Below are 25,754 nucleotides of genomic sequence, written 5' to 3'. Positions count from 1 at the left end.
ATACAAAAGCGAAACTAAATTATGTATGGAAACCCTAGACTGGGATCAATACTGGCTCTTTATACCAGATTAAATGATGTAAATTTTACACATGGCCATACAATACATGTAAACGATGACCTAGCTATGAGTATGTAGGTAGGTAGGTAGGTATATATCTCATTAGTGCTATTATACCGTTATACAAAGTGAGGCCAACAATGTATACTCATTCCACAGTGATTCATGATGAGTATTGAATCTGCTGATTGCACTTAGCCGTTATTAAGCCATGCAACATTCGGGATTCGGGATTCGGGGGGGAATTCATCATCTCCCTTAACCGTTGTCAATGTAATAAAGACATTTTCAAAATGCTGATTAACGAACCAGACCAGACATGCAGCAATTAGTGGTTTTGACCTATCTCTATAACCATCATCAATGTCATAGAAAAATTATTCAAATAATGTTAATGAGGTTATTGTGAGTGATTTGGTCAGTTTTCAGTTTTCCACATCACTGATTACGATAGATTCACCATTAATGTTATTTAACTTGGCCTTCTTCCCTTCTCAATGTCATCAAATATTTTTTCAAAATTACGTTTATGAAGTTTTCTCCGCCATGTCCCTTCAAAGTCAATGTCAAGATGATTACTCACAGTACATGCTTAATACGTGGTCAATGAAGCGACTGACAAAGTTTTCTGCATAATTTGCTTCTTAATTGACATACTTTCCCATATGTCCTATTTACACATGTATGCAAGAAAAGAACCACAGATGTGATGTATTATACCATAGTCAAGTCAAATTATTGTCTTTGAACAGAAAATATGGATTATATACCCTGGGCGTTCTACGTCACGACAACCCATGTCTATGTCACTGGTTTTGTGGTACTCAAAATACAAGTCGAAATGTGCCAAATTGCAATTAATTTTCCAGATTTTTCATAAATTATACTTGAGAAGGTATAATTGTATTATTCCCCAATATTCACTTCATTTAGCCAGAAATACTTGTGACCTAAGGGTTTGTCACTACTCATCTAGCAACTCGTAGTGACAAGGCCCCCTTAGGTCACTCGTATTTTCCATCATTGAACGAAGCAACAAATTGGGGAATAATATCTCATTATACCGTATATCAACAATTACCATAGAATATAGCTTAATTAATATTCAAAATGTCTGCCAGTGCCACAGCACACCTAGTTAATATTAGTATGATTTCATCACAGCAGTACAGTTGTTCATTTTTATATTCAACTTGATACAAATAACATATTTTTATTGTCCCTTTCCCACTTTTTGAAGATCAAGGAAAACATCCATCAATCGTGACAGACAGGTGATTTATTTATTGCAGTATAATTGGAAGCATCAAATATGTAAACATGAAATCAACTGATCCAAGTCATAAATACCATACATCAGTTAGCTTCCTGTAAATATTAACCTTTGACCTTCAAGTCAATGACAAAAAATTAGGTCACTTCCTTTTTGATGAACTAATGGAAGTCAAATGAATTCTTCAGAATTGTTTGGACATTCCTTGCACAAGTAGAATACATGACCCTGTTACAAAAATAATCACAAATTAATCAAACATACTGGTAGTATATATCACCATATCATTTCACAAAGTAACTCTTATACCAAGTTTTTTCTTGAATAGACTTTTCCAATAAATATCGCCCTCTAGTGGTAACATCAGGGTATTGATGAAACTAACTAGGACTGAATCACAACAAACTTATCGTTCATTATTACAACAGTTCAATAGTCAAGACAACTACCAGATCACAATCATATAGACACAAGATTCTGTTTTTTCCACATTTTATTTCTTTCTCACTGAACTATTTACCTTGTAATACAGGGAGTCGGGGATGAAATCGGCATACCACTGCTTGACAATACTTCTGTTAACATGAGATGAAATCTATCTAATACAGTACTCTTATTTCAACACTAGTTCATTGAAAACGAAGCCTACATTTCCTTGGAGAGGTTTTCCATGATCACAGCAGTCATCTAATTAAGTCACCTTTGGCATTTCACTGATGTTTTCAAAATTTGTGACCGTACAACATTTAGATACCCATAAAATCCATGTACGCAATTCTGTGAGTGCTGTTATACCCAAAGGCTATATCTATTCAAGTGTACAAACTAGTTACAACTGAAACACTCAAGTTCGACGACCATTAACTCTTTGTTAATGAATGAAATTAATTTGGTGTTTTTAACATACAATATACTTCAATACTCACAGATTTCTTGATGTTGATTATTTTAGAATTAATCTATTGTTGAGCTACACAGGCAATAAAACTCACAGTGTAGGTCATTCGACTACATTTGATAATTTGTTGTCACTTTTAGCTGGGGGGCTGACAAGCACTTTAAGACTCACCAAGTCTTTTTTTTTGTTGATACTTGAAAATCAATTTATGTTTTAGCTGGAAGGACAGCAAACAGCACACTAGATTTATTTCATATTTGTAAATTAGTTGTGATGTAGCTGGAGGTAACGTGTGTGTGTGTGTGTTAATTATGTGACACTTTACAGCATACAGAAAACCTCCATTATCCCACACAAAAGCCAGGCTCAACACATTCCAACAAAAAATTATGCATTTTCATTTTCCAGGTCATTCTAAATTCACAACAACTGGCTTCTATGTCATGATTCTGTGGTGATCGAAATACAAGTCAAAACATTCCAAACTGCCATTATTTTCCCCAATGTTTCATGAATTATGTTTTAGCCCTAGGTATAAATATAAATATGTAATTCCCGAACACTTTTTCCTCATTCAGCCGTAACAAAACTTGTGACCTAAGGGGTATTGTCACTACTGGTCTATCGACTTACAAGGCCCCTTAGGTCAGTCTAATTTTCCCAGGTTGACAGAAAATTATTGGAGAATAATGTCTAATTTACATCAGGGATGTAACTAATTTTTTGGAGCATATGGAATACTATACAAGTAGATGGAAGATACATCAACAGAGTATTCTGAAAACACAGTCTAGTAACTATACCTGTGGTTGTTTTCTACTATCTCTATCTCCGAGTATTATAGTCAAATGGACAAATTCTACTCAAAAAAATCCAGCTAAATCTCCTGCTGGGGAAAGGGTGAACATATCACAAACAGATGGTTGACTTGTAATTGGTTACTTTGTCAGTTTACTACAAACTCAGAGTAAGTAGCGTGAGTGCTCGATAACGTCATCATGTTTATATCAATGCTCCAATCACATAAAACTACACCGCTGATGGTAGTGAGAATGGAACGTGATGATAAAGAAAGCCATTTGACTATATATGGTGGAGGGAGATTGCAGAAAACGACCACACGTTACACTAGAAAGTAGTAGGCAACAAGTAGGTGGTTAGTGTTAGTTAGCTATGAGTTGTATATTCACTTCACTACCCACTGCTCTCTGTCAGTATCACACAATATCCTAGGTAATAAATTCATGTATATTCTATACATGAAACCATAGACTGTTGGTGGAGGGGGCTATGATAACACAACATTTTATACACACAGTACAAAAGAGCTTTACTTTCATGTGACATAGAGGGCGGTATCATAGTGTTTGTGATAGAGACACACTGTGCTGTTCATTGAAACCTGGTAAAGTATCTATACCACATAACCCAGCTAATATTTTCTGTAAATGTAGCACAACATACATGGTACTACACACCAAAATACAGAAAAACTTTACATCCACGTGGCATAGAGGGCGGTATCATAATGTTCTCAAGGTAACAAGGAGGCCATGCCCTGTTCACCCAAACCAAATAATCACTCAGGACTACAGTTCTCTGTATTGTAACAACCCCACTAATGTCCTTCGTAAAGGAACTCTAACATACATTTAGTACTATACACTGCCATGCAGTATTACAGTCTAATTTCCTGGAACAATGTAACAGGGATGCAACGTTCTTGTACTCCTTTCAACCTCTTTACGGCACTGTCTAAAATGAATCGCCAAGAACCCATGGTGTCTTTCAACAGCAGAAAGCCTTATTTAGGACAGTCACTTTGCATGTACACATTACAACCAATCAGATTGTCTCTTGTACCTTATTTAGGACTGTCACTTTGCATGTACACATTACAACCAATCTTGTACATAACTGGCGATATACTCAAAAGGACTTTGGGTTTTGATTGCCCAAATTAAACCTTCTTCTAAAAACTTTCCGGGAAGAACATCCCTTGACATGGTTATTTGTTGCGAACTACATAAATATAATTCAGTAAACAAATTACTTTCCAGAAGTTGTATGAATTAGGTAGATTACGGAATTAACCAGATAATAATTGTATACTTTCTACTTTCAACAATCAATCGTAGATTAAATGTACAACAGGAATAGCTATATTATTTCATCGCTTAGATTACATTGTAATTTTCTTTTATCTAACGTATATATTTTCATAATTTATTACATTTCTTGTAAACAATCTTTTACTTTACTGAACATAATTTTACTTAAGTCAACTGACATTTTTTTTTAAAAATGACAATTTCTTTATAGTGTGAATACACAACTATATATGTACAGACAGTGTTTTTGCTAAGGTTGGGAATCTTAGGTAACAGAAAGGGGTTAAAAATGGCAGTTTCCCCATAGAGTCTATGGTAATTTTGTTTGGGAACCCACATAAAAATGACATGGGAACTCCAGTAAATTTTATAAAGCCTACTTACTGCCCCCTTAGCAAAAACACTGAGAATGAGGTTTTTTTTTTTTTTTTTTTTTTTTTTTTTTTTTTTTTGTTTTGTTTGTTTGTTTGTTTGTTTTTTTTTTTGGGGGGGGGGGTGTAGGCTAGTAGTAGGGACTAAATTTGACCTTTCAATTTGATGACAGATTTAGAATAGAATTTTCCTTGCATCAGAAGCTCCATTTTAACAATTCACAGTTTACTGTACTGTACTGTACTGTACTGTACTGTACTGTACATTTACATAAGCCCCTAGCTAGTTTTTCATAATTATGTGAATAGAGGAGATAAAATTCAGACGAATAGATTCTATATTACATTCATGTAGCAATAGGGCTGGGATTTATACACTATTTCATTTTTTACAGGAATGGTTTAGTAATCCTTGGTGAGTAGAAACATACTCGTTGTGTTTACACCCGAGGCTATGAGTATTGAATTAGAAAGAAAGCCGACCAAATATGACTATCGTACTGACAACTAATACCATGCACTACAAACAAACCTTTAACTACATTTTATATCAACTCGAGACCACAAAGTCTTGCCAATGAATATATTCGGATTAAAATCAGATTTGATTATCACAAGCTTATATTTATATGGAAATGTTCATCGTTAATAATACATCTAATTTTTAACACTTACACCAGTTTATAACACATTTGACAATTTATACCATAGAGATTTGTACAATCATGATTTGAATTTGAAAGAACTGATAGTGATAAATATTACTGAGCTATTTGAAAGCTAGCTGTGATTCCCCCTGAGGACAATATGACATTTACATATACCCATTGACTGGAGAAGACAAAGTGATGACATTGATTGATTTTACACTGTTTTTCTTCGGCCATGTTATTTTGACATTATTACTGTGATAACTGTAACACCATCGAATTGTGGATAATTAGACAACTTAAATGTCCTAAAGCTATTCTCAATCTGTATTAATAATTTCACAAAAAATATTTCCAAATTACCACCAAATTACATTCTTTTTATATGATTACTTTTGACTTTTTTGTCTCCCCAGTTGATACAACAATCATAATCACAGAAAATGTCTAAAGCACTTACAAGTGTATTTCACATTACAATCAAATTACTTTCTTTCATGCGACTACTCATTTCTGTTTATTCTAAATTTGTTTAGTATTAAACTATGAGTTTAGCACACAGGATCAAGATACATATTCATATGCTTTGATGCTCTCAAATCTGCTGGATTATGCAAAAAAAAAAAGAAAAAAAAAAAAAGAAAAAAAAAAAAAATTCATTTCGTTTCCACAAACATTTTAAAAAACTAACCCAATGGGGACTATGTTGACCTTTATGTACTAGTACAAAAGAGTTGTTATTTCATTGAGTGCTTTTTATAAACTACCGCCACAAAGGATCCAAATATATCCATGAAACATTTACAAGTAGCAATAACAAATGCTAAAGTTGAGCCTCTAATGTGCACATAAACATTGACAACAACTAAATCTATTGGTTTTTTTTTTTTTTACTATCTACGGCTTATTCTCTAATATGAAACGACGGTGCCATCTATTGTATTCTCCTATACTATTGATAATTACGTGACGATTTGGGATTTCCAAAGTCCCTTGCGAGAATAATAAAATGATGTAGAAAATGACATCTTATAATACATTAATGTATTGTTCATAGCTACGTGCTCACTTTGTATGTGATGTTTTTGTGTGAACAGTCAGAGTACATCTGCCTGTAATTGATGGTCTAACCTGAAGTGACCTGTAATACCATGTAGCTTGCTTACTTTGTCAGTTAATTGACGGCAAAGATCTATAACATTTGTGTTCGCCACAGTGGCCTGTAAACTTGAATCATAGCGGCGTCACCATTTCATGCTATTTAGCACGACGACATACTTATTCCTGAGTGCTCTCTCCACAGACAAGATAATTATAATCAAATCTGATATCAAAAACGGCACAGTAATAAATACTCATATTAATTCACAGTAAAACAAGACACACAGGCCCCTGTGGTCACGATTTAATGTTCCTGTAAAGATATCTGATATGAAATTTAAGATGATTTGACACGCCAGTCTGGTTTTTTTTTAATACTTTCAGATGAGCTGTAATTAGAGTATGGAACTTGCATAGTACATGTACTACAAGCCTTGTCATCATAAACCCATTAAAATCAAGGGTTAGCCAGGGTACATCTGCTATTATTAATGCCTCGCAGCTTTTCTACATTACACAATACTGAACCCATGCACTTACTAATATTAGTTTTTAAAATTCAAAATCTGGCCTTAAGAATCTAATATGTCATAATACATACTATTTTCAGGTTAACGTTCACATGACTAATGCAGTGATTCTGACCCATAGAAAATATAGTACACATGGATCCGACTTGTAATAATATGTAAAGACAGTGTCTGCTGAACTAATTTGCATAAAGCTAACATGCCAACACACAGTATTAATTATAGTTTTTGAAATCTACATGATGTAAGTATCACAAACTATTCGTCTTGTCTGCGTAATAATGATGCAAGGCAACCCTAAATTTTCATCTTTTAAACGTCTCTTTCACACGTACCTGAGTTCCATTTTCCGCCATGCTTGAGTCACGTCATTTGGGGTCACATGAGGTCGAGTGAAAATTTAAAATGATAATTTTTAAAGTTTTCGATCCCAAAAACTACTCTACTGGACACTTCTCATGTTTTCCCTCTGACTGAATGCACATTTCCCAAATTTCCACTATTTTCCAAGTGTTTCTTTTTCCCTACCCCAGATGGAGAAGATGAAAAAACTTCACCACAAGAGGGCTCCATATACAAATTTGCCTTTTAAAGATCTACTAGTATTAAGAAGGTGAAAAGGAATATGTTTGAACGCCTTGTAGGTTTGCTTTTTTAAAAATATATCATGTGCAGAAAACAGATTTCACAAATTTGGTACCAGTAACTCCTGATGTTCATATTGGTGTATGAACCCAGAGAAAATAGACACAACTTACTAGTTTTCACAAGCTATTTCAAGGTATATGTTTACAGAGAAAGGGGAAATAACAAGTTCAAGTGCAAACAATTTCTCAGATTTATACTAGCAATAACAAGAATCTAATAAACTGCAACAAAACAAAAGACAGAGTGGGTGGGGGAGGAAGAGGGGGATGGTTTATGAATTTAAGAATTCAAGAAAAAAAACCATATGAGAAAATTTTACACTTATAAATCGACCTGATGTTATATCTATAATCATAGCAAAGAAGTGAACAGTGAAAATAACCACTGGACTAGTACTAGTAGTACTTTAGTAGTACAACACACACACACACATGCAAAGACGCACAAATACACACAAATACACACACACACACACACACACATGGACAATTTCACATTTTACATGTATATGAAAATCCCCACTATTTGATGTAATCTTAATAACTGACACGTAATGACACAAACAAGCCATGAATTCATACAACAGTGGATGAAGAATGTGAAGAAAACTGCATTAATACCGCACTGTACTTATTTTGATGGAATAATGAGTAATAGTAAATCTAACTACTACAGGTCAAGAACCATAAATCAAATCTGCAAGAATGTCACTAAGTAATAAATGCCAAGTCTGTGGGACTATTTCATTTCTAATTTAATAAGCCATGGTTTTATGACAAAAGTGAATCATATCACATCATAATTATGCCAATAACTTCTGTTATACATCACATACTGTTCCATATCATTTTTCATGATCTTTACCTTAAATGCATTCATGACAAGATTTACACCTCATTTTTAATTTCCAAACTGCTATCACGCTATGCTTCAAAGCTATGACCATACACATAGTGTAAAGAGTCTGAACAATTCAGTTCAACAATAATATAATAACATATTGAACGCTGATAAATAAGTATATGTTTTTTTGGTCAATTTGACATAACGCACTGGAGGAAATTATCAATTCACAACAGTGAAGATTGTATTTTGTGTTTTGTAACTGTTGCAAGCAATAGCACAGATTCTTTATACATACATACATACATACATACATACATACATACATACATACATACATACATACATACATACATACATACATACATACATACATACATACATACATACATACATACATACATACATACATACATACATACATACATACATACATACATACATACATACATACATACATACATACATACATACATACATACATACATACATACATACATACATACATACATACATACATACATACATACATACATACATTCTACAGTAACGGTTTTAGTGTTTGATACACTAACAGTGAGCCTCCTATGCATAACACCAGTAGCAAAAGTACAGACGAAGGAACTGATGAGATGAGTAGAGAGTATTTGATTGACATTTATATATCTGGCCTGTACACTTTGCACCAAATTACAGTTAAGTAAACCAATTGTAGAGACTATAGTGAACACGAAAAAAACAATCAAAGATTGGATAGCAGGTGACAGAAAAGAGATTACAAGTTGATATTTATTATGTAGACTGCCAAGCACTCTCATGACACCTTGCCCCAATGCTAGATAATTGAAATGATTGCAAGTGTACTACATGTCAGAGGTATATTAGATTTATGAAGTCTAGAAGGCAGGTAATGACAGACAAAACCTGAGGGACTCAAACTAGGTCAACCCGTCTATTTGTGATAGTACAGTATATAGATCAGATACAATAAATACAGCTGTTACTGCATCTATCTGCACATCGTACGTTAACACCATCATACACTGCTTTCAAAAAAAAATTGTCTACACTACTGGTGTTTCTTTGTTATGGTAAGACTTGATGTAATATTAATAGCAAATATGTTACTTTATTTTTACAGCCAAGGACTTAAATAATATGACCTGAGTGAGTGCAAGTATGGTGTACTTGTATTTGTATTTGGCCTTGTTGTGATTTCTCTAGCCGTTCTGTCGTGAGTGAAAGTGAGTGAAAGTGTAGCAGTGAAACACAGTGGGTACATGCCCGGAGTATGACCTCTGGCAACAAAATATCACGGGGTTCTGTTGATTTATCCGAAAATGCAAACTTCTGCAAAAATCATACTGTGCATTCACTCGATTTTGTGTATATATGAGGGACAAATGAACACTCATTTGCATAGAGCTATATGGATGCAATCATGTTCTCAGTAATGTACTGCAGTTCAAGTACAACTAAACACAAACACAGCTAAAGAACTCCACACACACACACACACACACACACACACAGCAGACAGACACAACACATACAACACAAAACAGACACAATACACAGACACACACACAACTAAAACAGACACAAACACACAGGCAGACACAAATTCACACACTGCTCTAAAAATCATCTTCTTTCCCCTCTTCCTGCCTCAACAACTTCCTATATACACATACTATAAGTCAGTACAAAAACTATGTCACACAATATATCATCCGTGCACAAATCCATTTGAACTCAATTATCCAATTTGTTCAGGAAGCTATCAAGTTGAGGATGTCTTATATATAGTTAGATGCAAAGGTCTACTACAACTTACAAGTCAAGCTTACATGTACTAGCAACAATTACAATGTCATCCTTCACTGCAGTATGGCCATTTAATGTCTATGATTGATAAACTGACAGTGGATTCTGACTTTGAACATGTAAATTGTAAAAGGGCAGAAGAGTAGAATGGACTAATGGGGTTGTGACCTTGATGTGTATGCTGGATATGTGAGGAATTACAAGTGAATTGTTTTCTTTCATCATATTGCAGTTTGTTTTACAACAAACATTTTTTCTTGTATCATAAATTAAGAAGTGACTTTTCTCTCTGATCAAAAGTAGTATATTGTAGAAGAAAATTTGCTGCCTAATGGATGTAAAGCAATAGTATATAAAGTTACTTAATATACTATGTGACAGCAGCCTCTGTTGAGGAACACCATATCATATCATATCAATATCATATTCATAATCTCAGTCTCCTGTATGGATTGTGACGCCTGTGGCTGTTACTGTTTCCTTGCATCAAACTAAGTTTCCTTGCATCAAACATGTGGTAGTCACAAAGTGATATTGTTTTCTCTCTCACCAAATATACATCATTGTAGTTTGTCATAATTGTAACAAAATTTTTCTTGTATCAGTCAAGAAGTATCTGTATATCAAGGGTAGACTTCCTCCTGCTTCTTCAACACTAGAGGGCACTGCTCTTGTGGTGACCATTCAACAAATTCTGAATTTCGTTGAATGAATGAATAATGATTATAATTTATTTATATTTTGCTGTTTGTTTACACAACAGAAACTTTTCTTGTATCATAATTGCATGGAATTCTCTTAGTCAGATCATGATAATCAGCGGTCTTGCTTGTTTGCATTCTAATTTTGTGATTACATCTTGCCTCCAATAATATCAAATATTTTTACATTTTATTAAACTTGATCAAGTCTGTCATGCCAAAAGGAAAATGACCACTGTATCGCTTTTTTTTTAATAGTGAGTTTTTGTATTGTAATGTAACTTATCGTGTAGTATTGTGTTGCATTGTATCATATTGTGTTGTGCTGTATCATACATACATTCAAAATGGAAGATAAAATTGCATTTTTACTCTTCCTTTCTCTAGTTCAAATGTAATCCCCATATTATGTTTTCACCTCTAGGCAATTTTTTTTCTCAAAATACCACATAATCGTGCTAGGATGTTTAGACAGCAAAGTGACATGACTCAAGGTTTAATTAAGAAGCCCTAAAGACGGATATAATATTACATTTTCAACCCGATACAATTTTTTTTTTCAATCGTGATAGGATGTTTATACAGTAGAGTGGCACGACTCAAGGTTTAAGAAATCCTACAGAAGGATACAGGCATGAATATAACATTATAAGCCTCAAAACAGGAAATCCATTAATACTGAGATCAAAGCACTTCCCACACACACACAGACACACACAGTCACAGTCCATGTTTGGATATCGTTTATTGTATATCTGACCATTTCAACTTTAGTTTAATTTCAAACAGAAAAGAATTCACTCAGACTCTTGATCTGGAATGTGGAGGTCATTAACCTGGATACCAACACAAATTAAATATCATTCCTAAATAATTATCAAAAGATTCGAAAGTACTAAAAAAACCCTTAGGTCATGAGTAGTTTTATTAACTAATAATTTTCTTCCGTCAGCTAAGCAATTTACAAGTGACCTAGGGGGTCTTGTGACTTGTCTTGTCACTCCTTGTCTTTGACTTGAAGTGACGAAACCCTATTGTCATGAGTACTTTTTGCTCCTCAATAATTTCCTTTGTTTGGCTAAGTAAAAGTCCAAGTGACCTAAGGGGCCTTGTCACTACAAGTTGAAAACCAACAGTGACAAAACCCTTTGGTGACAAGTATTTTCTGACTGAAAATATGAAGACAAAATATTGGGGACTCATATCATAACTGCATAAACGTAACTTGTTAAATGTTGGTAAAAAAAACCTGGCAATTTGCAATGTTTTTAATCTTATTTCGAGCACTGCAGAATCAATTATGTTGATACGTGTCTGCCATGATGTCAAAACGACCAAGGTACAAATCCCATACTTTTTGTTCCAAAGTGTTCAACTTGGCTTGCATGTGGTATACTAATATTGTACAATGTAAAAAGAGGGCAATAGCATTTAATAAGGTGACACTTTCCCTTGGATGATATATTTAATGAAAGCAATGATGTCAACTGATGTGGAGTCTAAGGCTTACACTTTTAATGTATAAAATAAAAGTCTGTATCAAAGGGCCACTTCAATCAAGATTAGCATTATCAAAATGTTTGGGGAATTCTTGTAGTTTTTTAAATCTACTATCAGAACACATTAGTGGAGTGAATGTTGAAATCACTTCATTTTGTATATAGTAGTATATACATGCAGTTTACACAGCACTCTCTTATACATTGAGACTTGGACAACTATTAGTTGCCTATTTTAGATTTTAAAATATCATTTTTGTTTCCTTTTGTCATACCATTGGTGATATTGGAAAGGAAGTTATAATCTGATACAAGTTCAATATGACTAATTAAATAAATTAAGAACAGCTTGTTGAAATTTTTCCCTATGAATATTTTTTATACAACAAAACAACATAAGGTCTCTCTCTCTCTCTCTCTCTCTCTCTCTCTCTCTCTCTCTCTCTCTCTCTCTCTCTCTCTCTCTCTCTCTCTCTCTCTCTCTCTCTCTCTCTCTCTCTCTCTCTCTCTCTCTCTGTTATACAACATCAGATAGGGAGGAAAACAAGTCAAAGAAAAGTAGTAGTATATTTTGTATTCATATCATGTCATGCTCTTTACACTCTTAAAAGATTTATGCAATCTGGTAAGTTTAATACGAAGTCCCGATATTTCATTTTGGAAACCGTAATATATCATATTGAAAACACACCATGATTTATGTAGCAATGAAATACAGTTTTGTGATACATCCATTCAAGTCACTAATTTATCTGATGGCAAGTGGTTAAATTCTACCTAAGTCCCCCTTTACGTTCTTTACCAGGAACAACTTTAAAATCATGGCACATATCACTGAAATGTACGCACATTTTTATCAGACCACCTCTTCCCCTCCCATTTCTAGAGTTTGAAATTATGGTACATGTGCGATGCTTGGTAATCTACGCAATTTCTTACCAGCTCACCTTCCCTCCCTCTCCCCCATTGCTGATGTTCCAAATATATGTTAGAAAGCTTAGAAATCTATGCAAGTTGGAACCCCCTCCCCCCATCCCATCCCCTCCCCCTCGTTTTGGAGTATCACACCCAAATTATGATATGAAGTAGGGAAATCTAAGTAAATTTTACCAGATTTCCCTCCTGTCACCATGGTTACCAAAAACATATAGCATGTATATGTTTGAAATTCTGGTTTAGTACTCAAGGTTAATAAACATAATTAGCCACCTTGGCAAAATATCAAGATTTATTGCCCCAAGGTGACTATTATTAATCACAAGGTTTCCTTGTTTTCACATCTAACCATATTTTTAGTTTCTTCAAAAAACCAACAGTACCATGGCCTAAAGCTGTATAATTCTATGAATGAAATACATCACATTATTTTTGGAAATGTTGATGACAATTTATCTTAAATCATGTCACTTGTGAGGGCATAGGGTTAATGTATAATATATAATATAGTGATGGAGATAAAATACAATTTGAACGTTGTGAACTTTTAGATATTTGTACTAAATGATGAAATGTAAACTTACATGTATAGTGTGAGTGTGAGTGTGTGTGTGTGTGTGTGTGTGTATGTGTCACTGTGTGTGTGTATGTGTGTGGGTGTGTTATATCATATGTTGATATTGCTAATAGATCAAAACATAATAATTAATTGATAAAATTATATTTTTGATTACTCATTAGAGCTGCAATGCACAAGAATTCTTAAAATTTCTGTGTGGTTGGATATTTAGGAGTACAGTGTGAATACTTGTTTGACAATGTGTCTTTTTGTATCCACATGTCATGAGTGTGTGTTTGTTTGTGTGTGTGTGTGTGTGTGTGTGTGTGAGTGTGTGTGTGTGTGTGTGTGCATGTTATGTATGTATGTATGTATGTATGTATGTATGTATGTATGTATGTATGTATGTATGTATGTATGTATGTATGTACAGGGTTTTACGCATAATTATGACCTTGGGACCCTGATAAAAATCAGAACTGCGTCCTATGGGACGCAGTAATTTCGGCGTACAATATTATAGCCCTTCCGTTTGAAGTGCTCGCATGAGATTCTGATTACATTAGAAACCCCCCAATTTGAAATGAAACGCTCCGGAACCTCATTATTTATTCATAAGGCCGTCACCATGTACACCAATAGCAAGATATATACTGCGTGTGCTTTGTTTTGATACTTTTTCAAACTGTTAACTTGTTTCTGGTTGGGTTAACGTTTCTCAACTTTTAAAAATGGCCACTGCACAATTTCATTCAAATGAACTTAATTCTGTTCTTGCTTATTTTGATCTCTCCAGTATACTATTTCCTTATTTCATAGACATTAATTTCTTGATTTTGTGAATGACCCCCAGATTTGCAGGTGGGACCCCCAAATTTTCAGACCCTGGGTCCCAAGGACCCCCATAACACAAAATTGATGTAAAACCCAGTATGTATGTATGTATGTATGTATGTATGTATGTATGTATGTATGTATGTATGTATGTATGTATGTATGTATGTATGTATGTATGTATGTATGTATGTATGTATGTATGTACGTACGTGTGCCTGTGTGCATACAAGGTACATAGTAATAGTATGTACGTATGTGTGCCTGTGTGCATACAAGGTACATAGTAATAGTATGTATGTACATATGTAGATACATATGTGTGTCCATGTCAATGTGTATGCCTGTCTTGTGTCTATATGTGTATGTATGAATGTGTATGTATATGTGCGTGTGTCTGTCTTGTCTGTGTGACTGCACGTATGTGACAATATGTGTATCTGTTGGATATGATATCAGAGTGCACATGTGTATGTGCCTGACAATGTGTGTGTACAAAATAAGTAACGTATAGTATACATTAGTAATAATGATGTACATGTATGTAGATATCCATTACAACATTAAAAGCATTAATTTAAATCTAATCTTGTTTTATAGATGGCAAAGAGTGGCTCATAATAGCACATTACACTTGCATTAAATCATTCCAACTCTGACAAACTTGGCCTTTGACCTTCTCTCCCTAACTATTAAACTCTCTCCTCAATAGTTCACTTACATATAGTACGTCATCACTGTACAAAAACACGACATGATACAAGAGACTAGACTAGAAGTTGAAATCAAATCAAGTGATGAGTATAATGACACTGTACTGATGTAAGGCATATAATGACTCTGAATCCATAACTACAAATCTATGATAACCATCATTTTTAATGTCATATTTCCCATATGTTGTTACTACTACTACTACTACTACTACTACTACTACTACTACTACTACTACTACTACTACTACTACTACCACTACCGCTACCACCACCACCACTACTACTACTACTACTACTACTACTACTTCTAGTCACTCCACATCTCAATGGCCTTGATCTACATTCCCTGCTGACCTATAAAATATTTCTGTCCATTTTTTTTCTTCTTTTAATTTGCAATTGATACTAAAAGCTACTTATGTCGGGAACCAAAATAGATGGATCTGTATTGGATACGAGAAATCAAAGAGATAGGTCACTTAAGGAAACAAAACAGTATTTCTATATCAAAGCTGTGACTTTGTATATGAATTATGTAGACGTGATGAAATAAATTTGACATTTTTGCAGTCTGTAATAAAAGTCTGATGTAAGAAATGATGTGCTATCTTCACTCTCTTAAGTTTATATTTCACTCTCTTAAGTTTATATCCATACATAACCGTCACTTTCTGTCTGCCTCATTCCTTCCACATATCAGTTATATCTCAACTCATCAACCAACAGTGAAATAAAATATCACAGTCTTCCAATATTTTGACTATTGACAGACATCTTCATCTCCGAATGAGGTCATGACATTCCCAAATTAAAGAAATTTCATTTGTCTATTAATAGTATTGTCTGCTGGTACTCCCCCCACCACCACATCACTTCATTCTCATGTGCATTCAATTCTTAATTTTTGTCTTTCCATCATGCCCTTTTTCTTCCCTTCCCATCATCCATATTGTCAGTGCTATTTTAACTCACCCCCCCCCCTCCCATTTCATATTAAATTTCTCATTATCCTATGACATCATCATATTCAGTGTAATGTCTTATCATAATAAAGCTACGACAATTTCAAATTGAGGGGTTCATGACCTCCAACCAGTGAGAGATATTCAATTATAACATAATCCCAATAACTTAATTATTCAATATTACTGCACTGATTGTTAGTTTTGCTATCTATTACAATGTCATTCTACATACTACTGATATAAGAAACCTGACATATTGCAATATACCAAGCATGAGGCAGGTTCAATACAAAATATGGAATATATACTCTGGTCGTTCTACGTCACGACAATACATGTCTCCATCTTTGTTTCTGCTGTGTTCGAAATATGAGTCAAAACGGTCAAAATTGTCATTACTTTCCCCGATTTTTCTTTGCTATTACTGGCGTTGGAGTTCCCCCAGGCATTTTACCGGGGTTTCGCATCAAAATTATGGTCCAGGACATGGAAAGCAATGCAAATTTTAGATCTGTTACGGGTTTCCAAGACCTAGCAAACACACGGTCTTTTAAATTTTCTTGAGAACCCTGTAATGAAAGTCATACTCCAAACTAGTACTTCATTTTATGCAATAATGATAACAAAAGTGCCACCACCACTCCCTAAATTCTCCCTTCCTGGTCTGAAAACTAGTTGTCTGTAAGGTATGCCATGACAGGGCGCCCTCACACATCGGTCAACCTCTTTAGAGCAGGCTGATGGGGGGGGGGGGGGGGGTGATGAGGCATCTTACAGTCTCTAACTACCAACTATTGGAAGTCTTACAGGTCTCAGCACCCTCGTGAAAAAAATTGTTGCGGAAACTGACTAACATCTGATGCAATATTTGAGGCAAGTTTAGTGGCAATACTCTACTCTGTAGAAGAGTTTATCAATTTTCATCTCAATAAAGCTGACATCAGTTTATCAGTTGTGATTTGCTTCATTATATGTTTCATTAGTGAAAGTTTGACTTGTAACTCACATGAAACATACTTCACTAAGTGAAAGTCTGACTTGTAACTCACATGAAACATACTTCACTCAGTGAAAGTTTGACTTGCAACTCACATGAAACATACTTCACTAAGGGAAAGTTTGACTTGTAACTCACATGAAACATATTTCACTAAGTGTAATTCAAGCGATAGTACTTCAGTGAGTGAAAATTTGACTTATAACTCATATGAAACATGACCTATCAAAAATTTTGAGTTCGCAAAATCATTAACACCTTTCTGTGAACAAAGCAGTTGTTGCAAAATGTAGATTAAAGCTGTCAATCAAAGCTAGTGACCAATCATGTGACAGTCAGTAAATCATAACATGATTGGTCACTAGCTTTTGATTGACAGGTTTAATTTACATTTCGTAACAACCAAATTTTGAGATATTACAATGTATCCAATAATTCATTCTCATCCATATGAAGTATTTTGATAAATGTATTCTAAAATTTCATAGAGTTTAAAAATTAATTCCATGACATTAATTTCAACTATACCTATCTTCTAGTAACAAAAAACCATCTAAATTATTTTGTTGATATATTTCTTTACATTTCGCACAAAAGGTGATAATTTACTGTGCGAGATCATTCCAAACTCTTCATAAAATATTGCTTGCAAGGGAATTACTCGTAATTGCAAACTGAATTATACGGTTTATATATTCCTAATTTGTGTGAAATCATGTTTTTTGGTATGCAGTCTCACGTACTTCTCCAATCTTTCTTTTCATGTGATTTCCTGCAGTATGTGTTGATTGACTGATTTACAACCCCTGTGAGGTAACAAGTTGTCTTTCCGGATCACTATTATTTGTCTTACACAGTTCAACTACCCATACTTAAGTAAATAGTAACTGTCAATTTGAAATGCCTTGAAAATAACTCACCACTGTTCACACTTATTGAATTCGTCAACATTCTGTTCAACACAAAATCTAAGTTTTGAGTGATCACAAGTGAGCCTCCAAAGTCTTATTTAGTAAACATTCCATCAGATCGGCAAACCCATCATGAGTAAACAACATGCAATCAACTACATTCAGAGTACATCTACATTCCTCTGGATTACAAATTCAGCCCATAATCCCTGATTAAAGGCCAATGTCAGATTAGGATTAAAATTGGGTGTGAAAAACATTAGGTCCATAACAAAAGAATGATCTACCTAATCCCTATGGTGCCATTGTTTAAAGATAGTACATGGGATGTACACATTGGGGTTTAAGTTACAGCATCTATGTTTAGCATTGATCATTATTCCTTGTGAATGCAAAACCCACCAAATGCCATTTTTTGACGATAAAGTTGAAACACCTAATCTCTGTACCAGTTCACATTTGTTATTATAGCCACCTCACAAATCTCTATGGTAACCATCAAACAAATCTCTATGGTAACCATGTCACAAATCTCTATGATTCGTAGACCCCTTGAAAGTCTTGTGTCTAAATTACATAATGCTTTACATGTAACAAATGACCATAAATATGTATCTTTCAATACAGACTCAATATTTTTTAGACTTTTAACAGTCTGTATCATAGTAGAGTTGAATACCTGTGATATGATATACAATAGTAGGTGTACCTAGAGTGAGTTCATTGGAGTTCATCTCAGTTGTAATTATTGTGTATGTGTAAATCATGAAAAGTATTCATTTGAGAGTTGTAGTACTTGACCGTATCAAGAGACTACTAGATTTGTAGTTGCATGGGGAATATGGATGTTGTTCAGCATGTTACACGTACCTCAACTAACATGTAACATGAAATACTTGGCATTGTCCCTATTTGTGTAGATATCTATTTGACATGAAGTTTGGCACAAACATGGCTTGTGGCAAGTGGTCATTCATGGTTGATGTTACAAATAGGTTGATATTAGAGTGTCTAAGTTGTATTCTAAGCCCTATAATAAAACTTTTAAAGCTAACTCCCTAGCTTTGATACAAATGTGCATCTTTTGTATTCTGATTGGGCATTACATTTCAATGAACAGTGACTAATGAGGCTGGCAACCAATCAGACGCAGTCAGTTCACTATTCTAAACTCTAGCTGTATCATTGGTCTATTGTAAGTTCTATAACAATGGAACAGTTGCCATGATTTGGGATAGAATGTCAACTATAGAGGTCTCACTTCTGCCACTAAAATTACTACATCCCATCACAGAACTGTTATTGTTCTCTTCAAAGGTTACACACACTACTTATCATATTTTTTCACTTCTTAATCTGCCCTATATTATACATTACTGCCCTCATATGGACCAGACGGTATCCTGCCCGATGTGAGGAGTTAGGATATCTTTTAAATTTGAAGTCACAAACATCCATATTGGCCTGTAATATCATTATCACATGCAAAGTAAAATATAAGACTCTCTTGCAAAATCAATTTTTTTTTTAATGAGGTACTATTATTTCTCTATGGGGCAACATAAGTTTCACCTACCCTGCACTCATCCTGAAGTGTACCTTTCTTTACATATACCAGAGATTACTTGCACCGATGTGCGCTTACTAGTGGTATTACCTACCACTGTAGTGCAATACCGAAAACATTATTGCATACCTGCATGCAAATTATATGCAAACGAGGAGGCAATCGTTAGTTTCACACAAAAGCATGTGATCGTATAGTGTCATTTTTACGGAAATTTGTTGTTTCAGGTAAACATATGTAATATGCCGTGTGAGTTCCGGCGTGGGTACTCATGGTATTTGCACTCGTGCTTGCAGTGTTTTCTGCTGCACTTTCACTTGCTAATGCTATGCTCATTGAGTACAGAGAACACAGCAAGTACTCGTGCAAATACCCCAAGTACGCCACTCTTGCACTTGCGCATCTTACGGTTCTGTCACATTCCATGTGGTAGGTAAGAAGCCAACTCATTTACCTTTAGCCTTTCAACCAACACACCAAATTGACTCACAGGACTCACACGGTTCATGTATACATCATTACATGTCACTAACTTAGGAAATCAATGAAGTGCAGGAAATCAACTGAAGACATAAAGTTTAACTTTTAACTGCGATGTCGCTAATTATATCTTGCATGTCATTTGGAACAGATCATTCATTGCGAATCACATAGGAATGGTACTCTAACACCCTGATAAACTTTCATCAAAATCCCTTTGAAGATTTTTATGTATTATTTATCATATTTTACTGCATAATTTACTGTGTATTTTACTAGTTGATGTGTACTATGTTCTGAGTCTGTTTTTATATCTGTTTTGTGGAAGGCATTTAAATTTCCAAGGTACTCAACAAAGTATTTATCTTATCTATCACTTTATAAATGTCTTGTAACAGTAATGTGTTAGAGACGATCGCATAATGTCACACAAGCTCAATAAGCGAACTTTGTTCATTTAGGGGGGGAGGGGGTCTGGTGTCAACGTGATTGCTGAACTTCATTTTTGCACTTCTAACCAAATTTCGACGGAAAACTTTCCTTCCTTTAATGTAACAGCTTTTGTATTTACTACTGAGATGTTGATAAATTGATAAAAAATTTCTTCTAACGTGAAATAAGGTGCTGGGTTTCTGGTAGTATTTTAATGTGTTTACAATCATGTTACATCAATCATAGTGGTGTGACCACTACAATTTTCATCATAGTTTACATCACATTTGATGTCGCACCTGTGAACGTTCATTTAGGGGAAGGGGGTTTTGACCTAAATGAGCGATGTTCATTTGTTGAGCTTGTGCGACATTGTGCTATCACCCCTTATGGGTACCTGTATTTGATATATGATTCCATCTTAGCTTGTCAAAATCTACCAGAAGTTATTTTGTGTTGTTTCTTTCATTTAGACCCATACAATAACTAGCCCAACAAACACAGTACATGCAGAAGTATTCATCCATTGAAAGCGATACAAATCAGGTCTATGCTAGGTCTACTCCTATTCCTAACCCTAACATAACTTTAATAGTAACTCCCTAGTTTGAACACAAGTGAGTGTCTGTAGCAGTCAGTCCAATGTACTGCATTCTTGCACAACACACATCTGTCAAAGATAACGGTTACAGCTTGGACAAGTTCACAAATGTGCAATATATATCAATGATATCATACCTGTATACGTGTCATTTTCAACAATACCCCACTGATGACATTTGTTAAACAGACTCATGTTTTGTGCAAGGCTGTTATTCACAGCTTTACCTGAATCACTCACCAAATTACAATGTACCCACCACCTTACCTGGGTTCTCTCTACCAAAGTTTGGACTGTCTATACAGGCAAAACTGAAGATGTTATGACAGTACATGTACACACAAAAACTGCATTACGTTAATATTGTGATCCAAGTTCAGTTGCTACGCTTGGAGTATAGAGAACACATTTTTGAACATCTCCCACTATTATGACAGACATGGAACCTTTTAAAACAAAGTGTCCATTCATTCATACAATTCAATAACTGATAACAAAACACTTGAGAGAATTTTACAAACTGTGTAAATGTAGTTGATTTGTGGCAGAGTGACACAAATCTAATACTCTCCTATAAATTAACCATCTTCTACCAAGTAACGATGGAGATATTCCAGAAAAAAATACCCCATCAATACTTTCATAGAATTTGACGATGGATTTTAACCATGCAATAAGTACTTAAGTCGACATACAACAGAATACATGATAAATGCTATGACCTCAACATCATCATGTCTTGTTCAAGTACTGAAAAGAGTACATTGTACATGATCAAGGTCAACATCCGAGTTGAGCACTGAGCATCATTCTCATTTGAAGTTGCTAGCCAAACCATACCCAAGAGATAAATTCAGGTGTGCTTTGGTTTGATTTGCATCTTCACCACGAAAATCTATTTTGGCAAAACTTAGGAAGAGCAGCGTGCTCTCTAAGTAAGCCAAGCTGACACACACACACACACATAGTAATTACATGTACTTGTGATACACCAAATTGATGTTCTGCTGTATCTTTGAAAATGACAAGAAAACCAAGTCTTTTATCATTTTGACCCACAACATAAATGTTATCTTTATTAGAGGGCATATTGGAGATAGTGGACACACATACTAGCTATAACTGATTCATGAAATTAGTGAACGATAGACTCCGTCATGTCATTAGCTCAGAAAACCAAAAACATCACAAAAAGAGACTTATCATTAGAGGTTCAGGTTACTCAGGGTCTGTTCTAGTCATGTGTGTCAACTAATCTTCAAATGCCCTCAATATTTATCTCATCAGCATCTTCACCATTTTATATGCCAAGGAATTGAAGAAATGAAGATAGAGAGACTGGTGGTCAACACACATCTATAATAAACAGATGTGGTTTGAACTCCTTCACTTGATATAATTCTCAGTACCTGCAATAGCATTTTACATCATACTACAGGATCAAAATAGAACAAGGTCGACTTAATCTCATACGCACCTGCATACAGTAAATGCATGTGTAGCATGTGTGGAACTGAAGTCATGGTGTCGATAAAAAGAAATCAAATGATTGATAAGTTTATGATATGCCTAGGAGATACAATTCCATTACAGGTACTGACAATGGGTCGTTGGTCAACAACTTATTTATTTTAATATTTATTGTGGAGTACTGTAGTTTCATAAGTAATATGAGTACATTAAACTGAAAAGATTGACTGCACACACTGTCGGCTTGTATTTTTACTAACCAGTTTCACATCTTTGCATGGATTTTGTGGCAGAAAAAAAAAGTTATTTGGATGTGCATGGTGCCAAAAAACGCTATTAGCAAAATTACACAGAAATAATTTTCAGAAGCATGAAAATTATTACATTCTAGCATTCCACTATAAATATTGAAATTATGTTGTTTTTATCACTGCTCTAAATATGGTGAGCCCATATTTAGATTCATGATTATAAGACAAATCACACACATTTGATAAAATACAAGTGTGGATCAACATTCTCATACTTGTAAAAACACAAAATACAGTCTCCAACCAATACTTTCCTTTATGCAGCCATGTGACACTGTTACGGTTGTCTAAACAACAACAACAACAACAGTAGTCACCATATGTAAATTTCCTACATGTCTGCATCATCAACGAAAGTCTGGTTGGATTACACAAAAAACAAAACATGAAGAATCTGATTTCCTGATCCTGGAATACAGGAAGAGAATCACAAATTTCAACATCACTTTTTTCACACACTGTGAAATCTATCTCACTTACCCATGTGTTTCTGTAATGCCTGTGGCTTGATCACGCAGCCGCAATACTCGCATACTGCCAAATAAAAGTCATCTTTGGATGGGCATATACCAAATAAACTCATGTCTGATGCAAGTTAAGGTAATATACATTAAAAGTTATCAAATAACGATACAAACTTTAAGTACAGTACAAGAGACATACATGTATAAAAAAAACTTGACATGACATTTCAAGGAGTGCAAGTAGAAAGTTAAAATGAGTATATCTACTTACCAGATTGTTAACAGTGAGTATGATCTGTATTCAATCACAACATACATATTTCAACGGTTCAATAAAATTCAACGATATACAGTATCATTGACTTTGGACTTACTATATATAGTCAAATAAGAAAGTGCTTTGTGATTTTTCTACCCTGCTGAAAGGTCTGGGCCATTCCTTGAACTGACAAACCAAGTGGTTGCTTTCATTTGTGTCAATCACAACATTATAACGTTACTAACCAACCTTACTGCAGTTACTTAGACACCAATCATATATATATTTCAATAATATTGTGTGTCAGTGGCTGTTATTTTTACATCGGGAAATTAGTGTTTTGTCGATGGACTTCCTCGACAGTAATAATAATTATTTTGTCATTAATTTTTGACAAGTGAATGAATACCTGTACACAGAAACATGTTTTTCCACTTTTCTAGTACCTGAAGTTGGCTACAGTTTACGGAAATTAATATCAACATTTTCCTGGTTCCACAGAAATCAGACTGGTTGTTGGTATCTGTACAAAACAACAATTATTGACAGATGTCGTACAAAACGTACGATCGCACTTCAAATACAGGTTGTATACATACGGTATACGGGTAACCCATGTGCTACTGACTATGTAGCGATCAAGTACACACGTACGTGTACGTGACATTCGAAAACAGTGATTCTTATACAAGACAGGTGCCGACACAACCGACATCAGAAAATAACATTAATCATATTTATCAAAATATATCATTAGAACGTGAAAAGGATGCCTTCTCTCCGTAAACGCATAACTCCTCGCGAGTGTTCCACCTCCTTCTCATTGACACTGCGACTGTGTTCGGCGCCATCTACAGCTGAAATGATAGTAATATACATCGGTCAAAACATATCCTTCTTACCCTCTCACACACGGTCAAAATCGGTAATCAGGCCCGCGAAATATAAGAAGGTTAACCGAACTTTACCTTCTCTGTCCTGGATCGGCAATCTGTCGGCCCATGCCGTCCATGGCTGTCCTAAAAACAGCGATGGACTGTTATCAAGGGTCGCCATTTCTACTCCTTGTTGCCTTTTCTATTTTTTTTTAATCCGAAGGTGACGTCATATTCGGCATGATATGGCGTTCGGCTCCATTCGGAAATTGTTCTTCTAACTTCAATTCGCCTGAAAAAGAGAAGTTTCGGTTGATGAAAACAACGGAAACGTGAAGCAGTTGATCAAGAAGCATCAGTGAAATTGTTATCGGCTCAATTCAACGCGTTGTTGTCACAATGGCGACTTCCTTCTGTGAACGAAAGGTCAAAACCTAATTTGCATAATAAAACTCACCCACACATCTCTGCTGTATACATATTTTGTTTTGAAATGTTTTCCATGAAAATATCAGATTGCCCTTTTGTCAAGATCAGCAATAAAATGAAATAAACCCTGTAAACTTCTAAATATTAGTTTTTAGACACCTATTTTAACAAAAGATGACATTTCACGTATGTCTGTAGCAAGGACATCACATCTCATTTTAAAGTACCAATCTCCTCTATAAGTTCAATTGATATCATTAATTGAAATATCTTCTGTAACTTGAAATTTGAATGAAACTTTAAAAGTACACTAAAATCCTATGTTTCAAAAAACAGGAGAGCGTGAAGCAATTTGTTCTCTTTTTCTCATGTCAGATAGTATAAATATTACATAGTAGTTAATTATACTCATGAAGGCCAAGTACTACACTGGGAC

The 25,754-nt window shown here is 34.7% G+C and overlaps 1 protein-coding gene across 1 annotated transcript in view; it reads right to left on the bottom strand.

The window, feature by feature from the left end:
• The window catches only part of LOC144432754 (uncharacterized), a 73,602-nt gene extending 48,415 nt beyond the window's left edge, over window positions 1-25,187 (bottom strand). Inside the window, exons 1-3 of the mRNA XM_078121029.1 lie at window positions 24,983-25,187; window positions 24,788-24,871; window positions 23,772-23,876 (exon numbers count right to left, since the gene is read on the bottom strand). Coding sequence (XP_077977155.1) covers window positions 23,772-23,876; window positions 24,788-24,871; window positions 24,983-25,070 — 277 coding nt within the window. The 5' untranslated portion in view covers window positions 25,071-25,187. The remainder of the gene's footprint in view (window positions 1-23,771; window positions 23,877-24,787; window positions 24,872-24,982) is intronic.
• Window positions 25,188-25,754: the final 567 nt, after the last annotated feature.

This window comes from Glandiceps talaboti, chromosome 1 (genome assembly GCF_964340395.1).
Source record: "Glandiceps talaboti chromosome 1, keGlaTala1.1, whole genome shotgun sequence".
NCBI classification, from domain to species: Eukaryota; Metazoa; Hemichordata; class Enteropneusta; family Spengelidae; genus Glandiceps; species Glandiceps talaboti.
The sequence above is the reverse complement of the archived record's forward strand: the minus strand, read 5'-3'. Positions and strand labels throughout refer to the sequence as shown.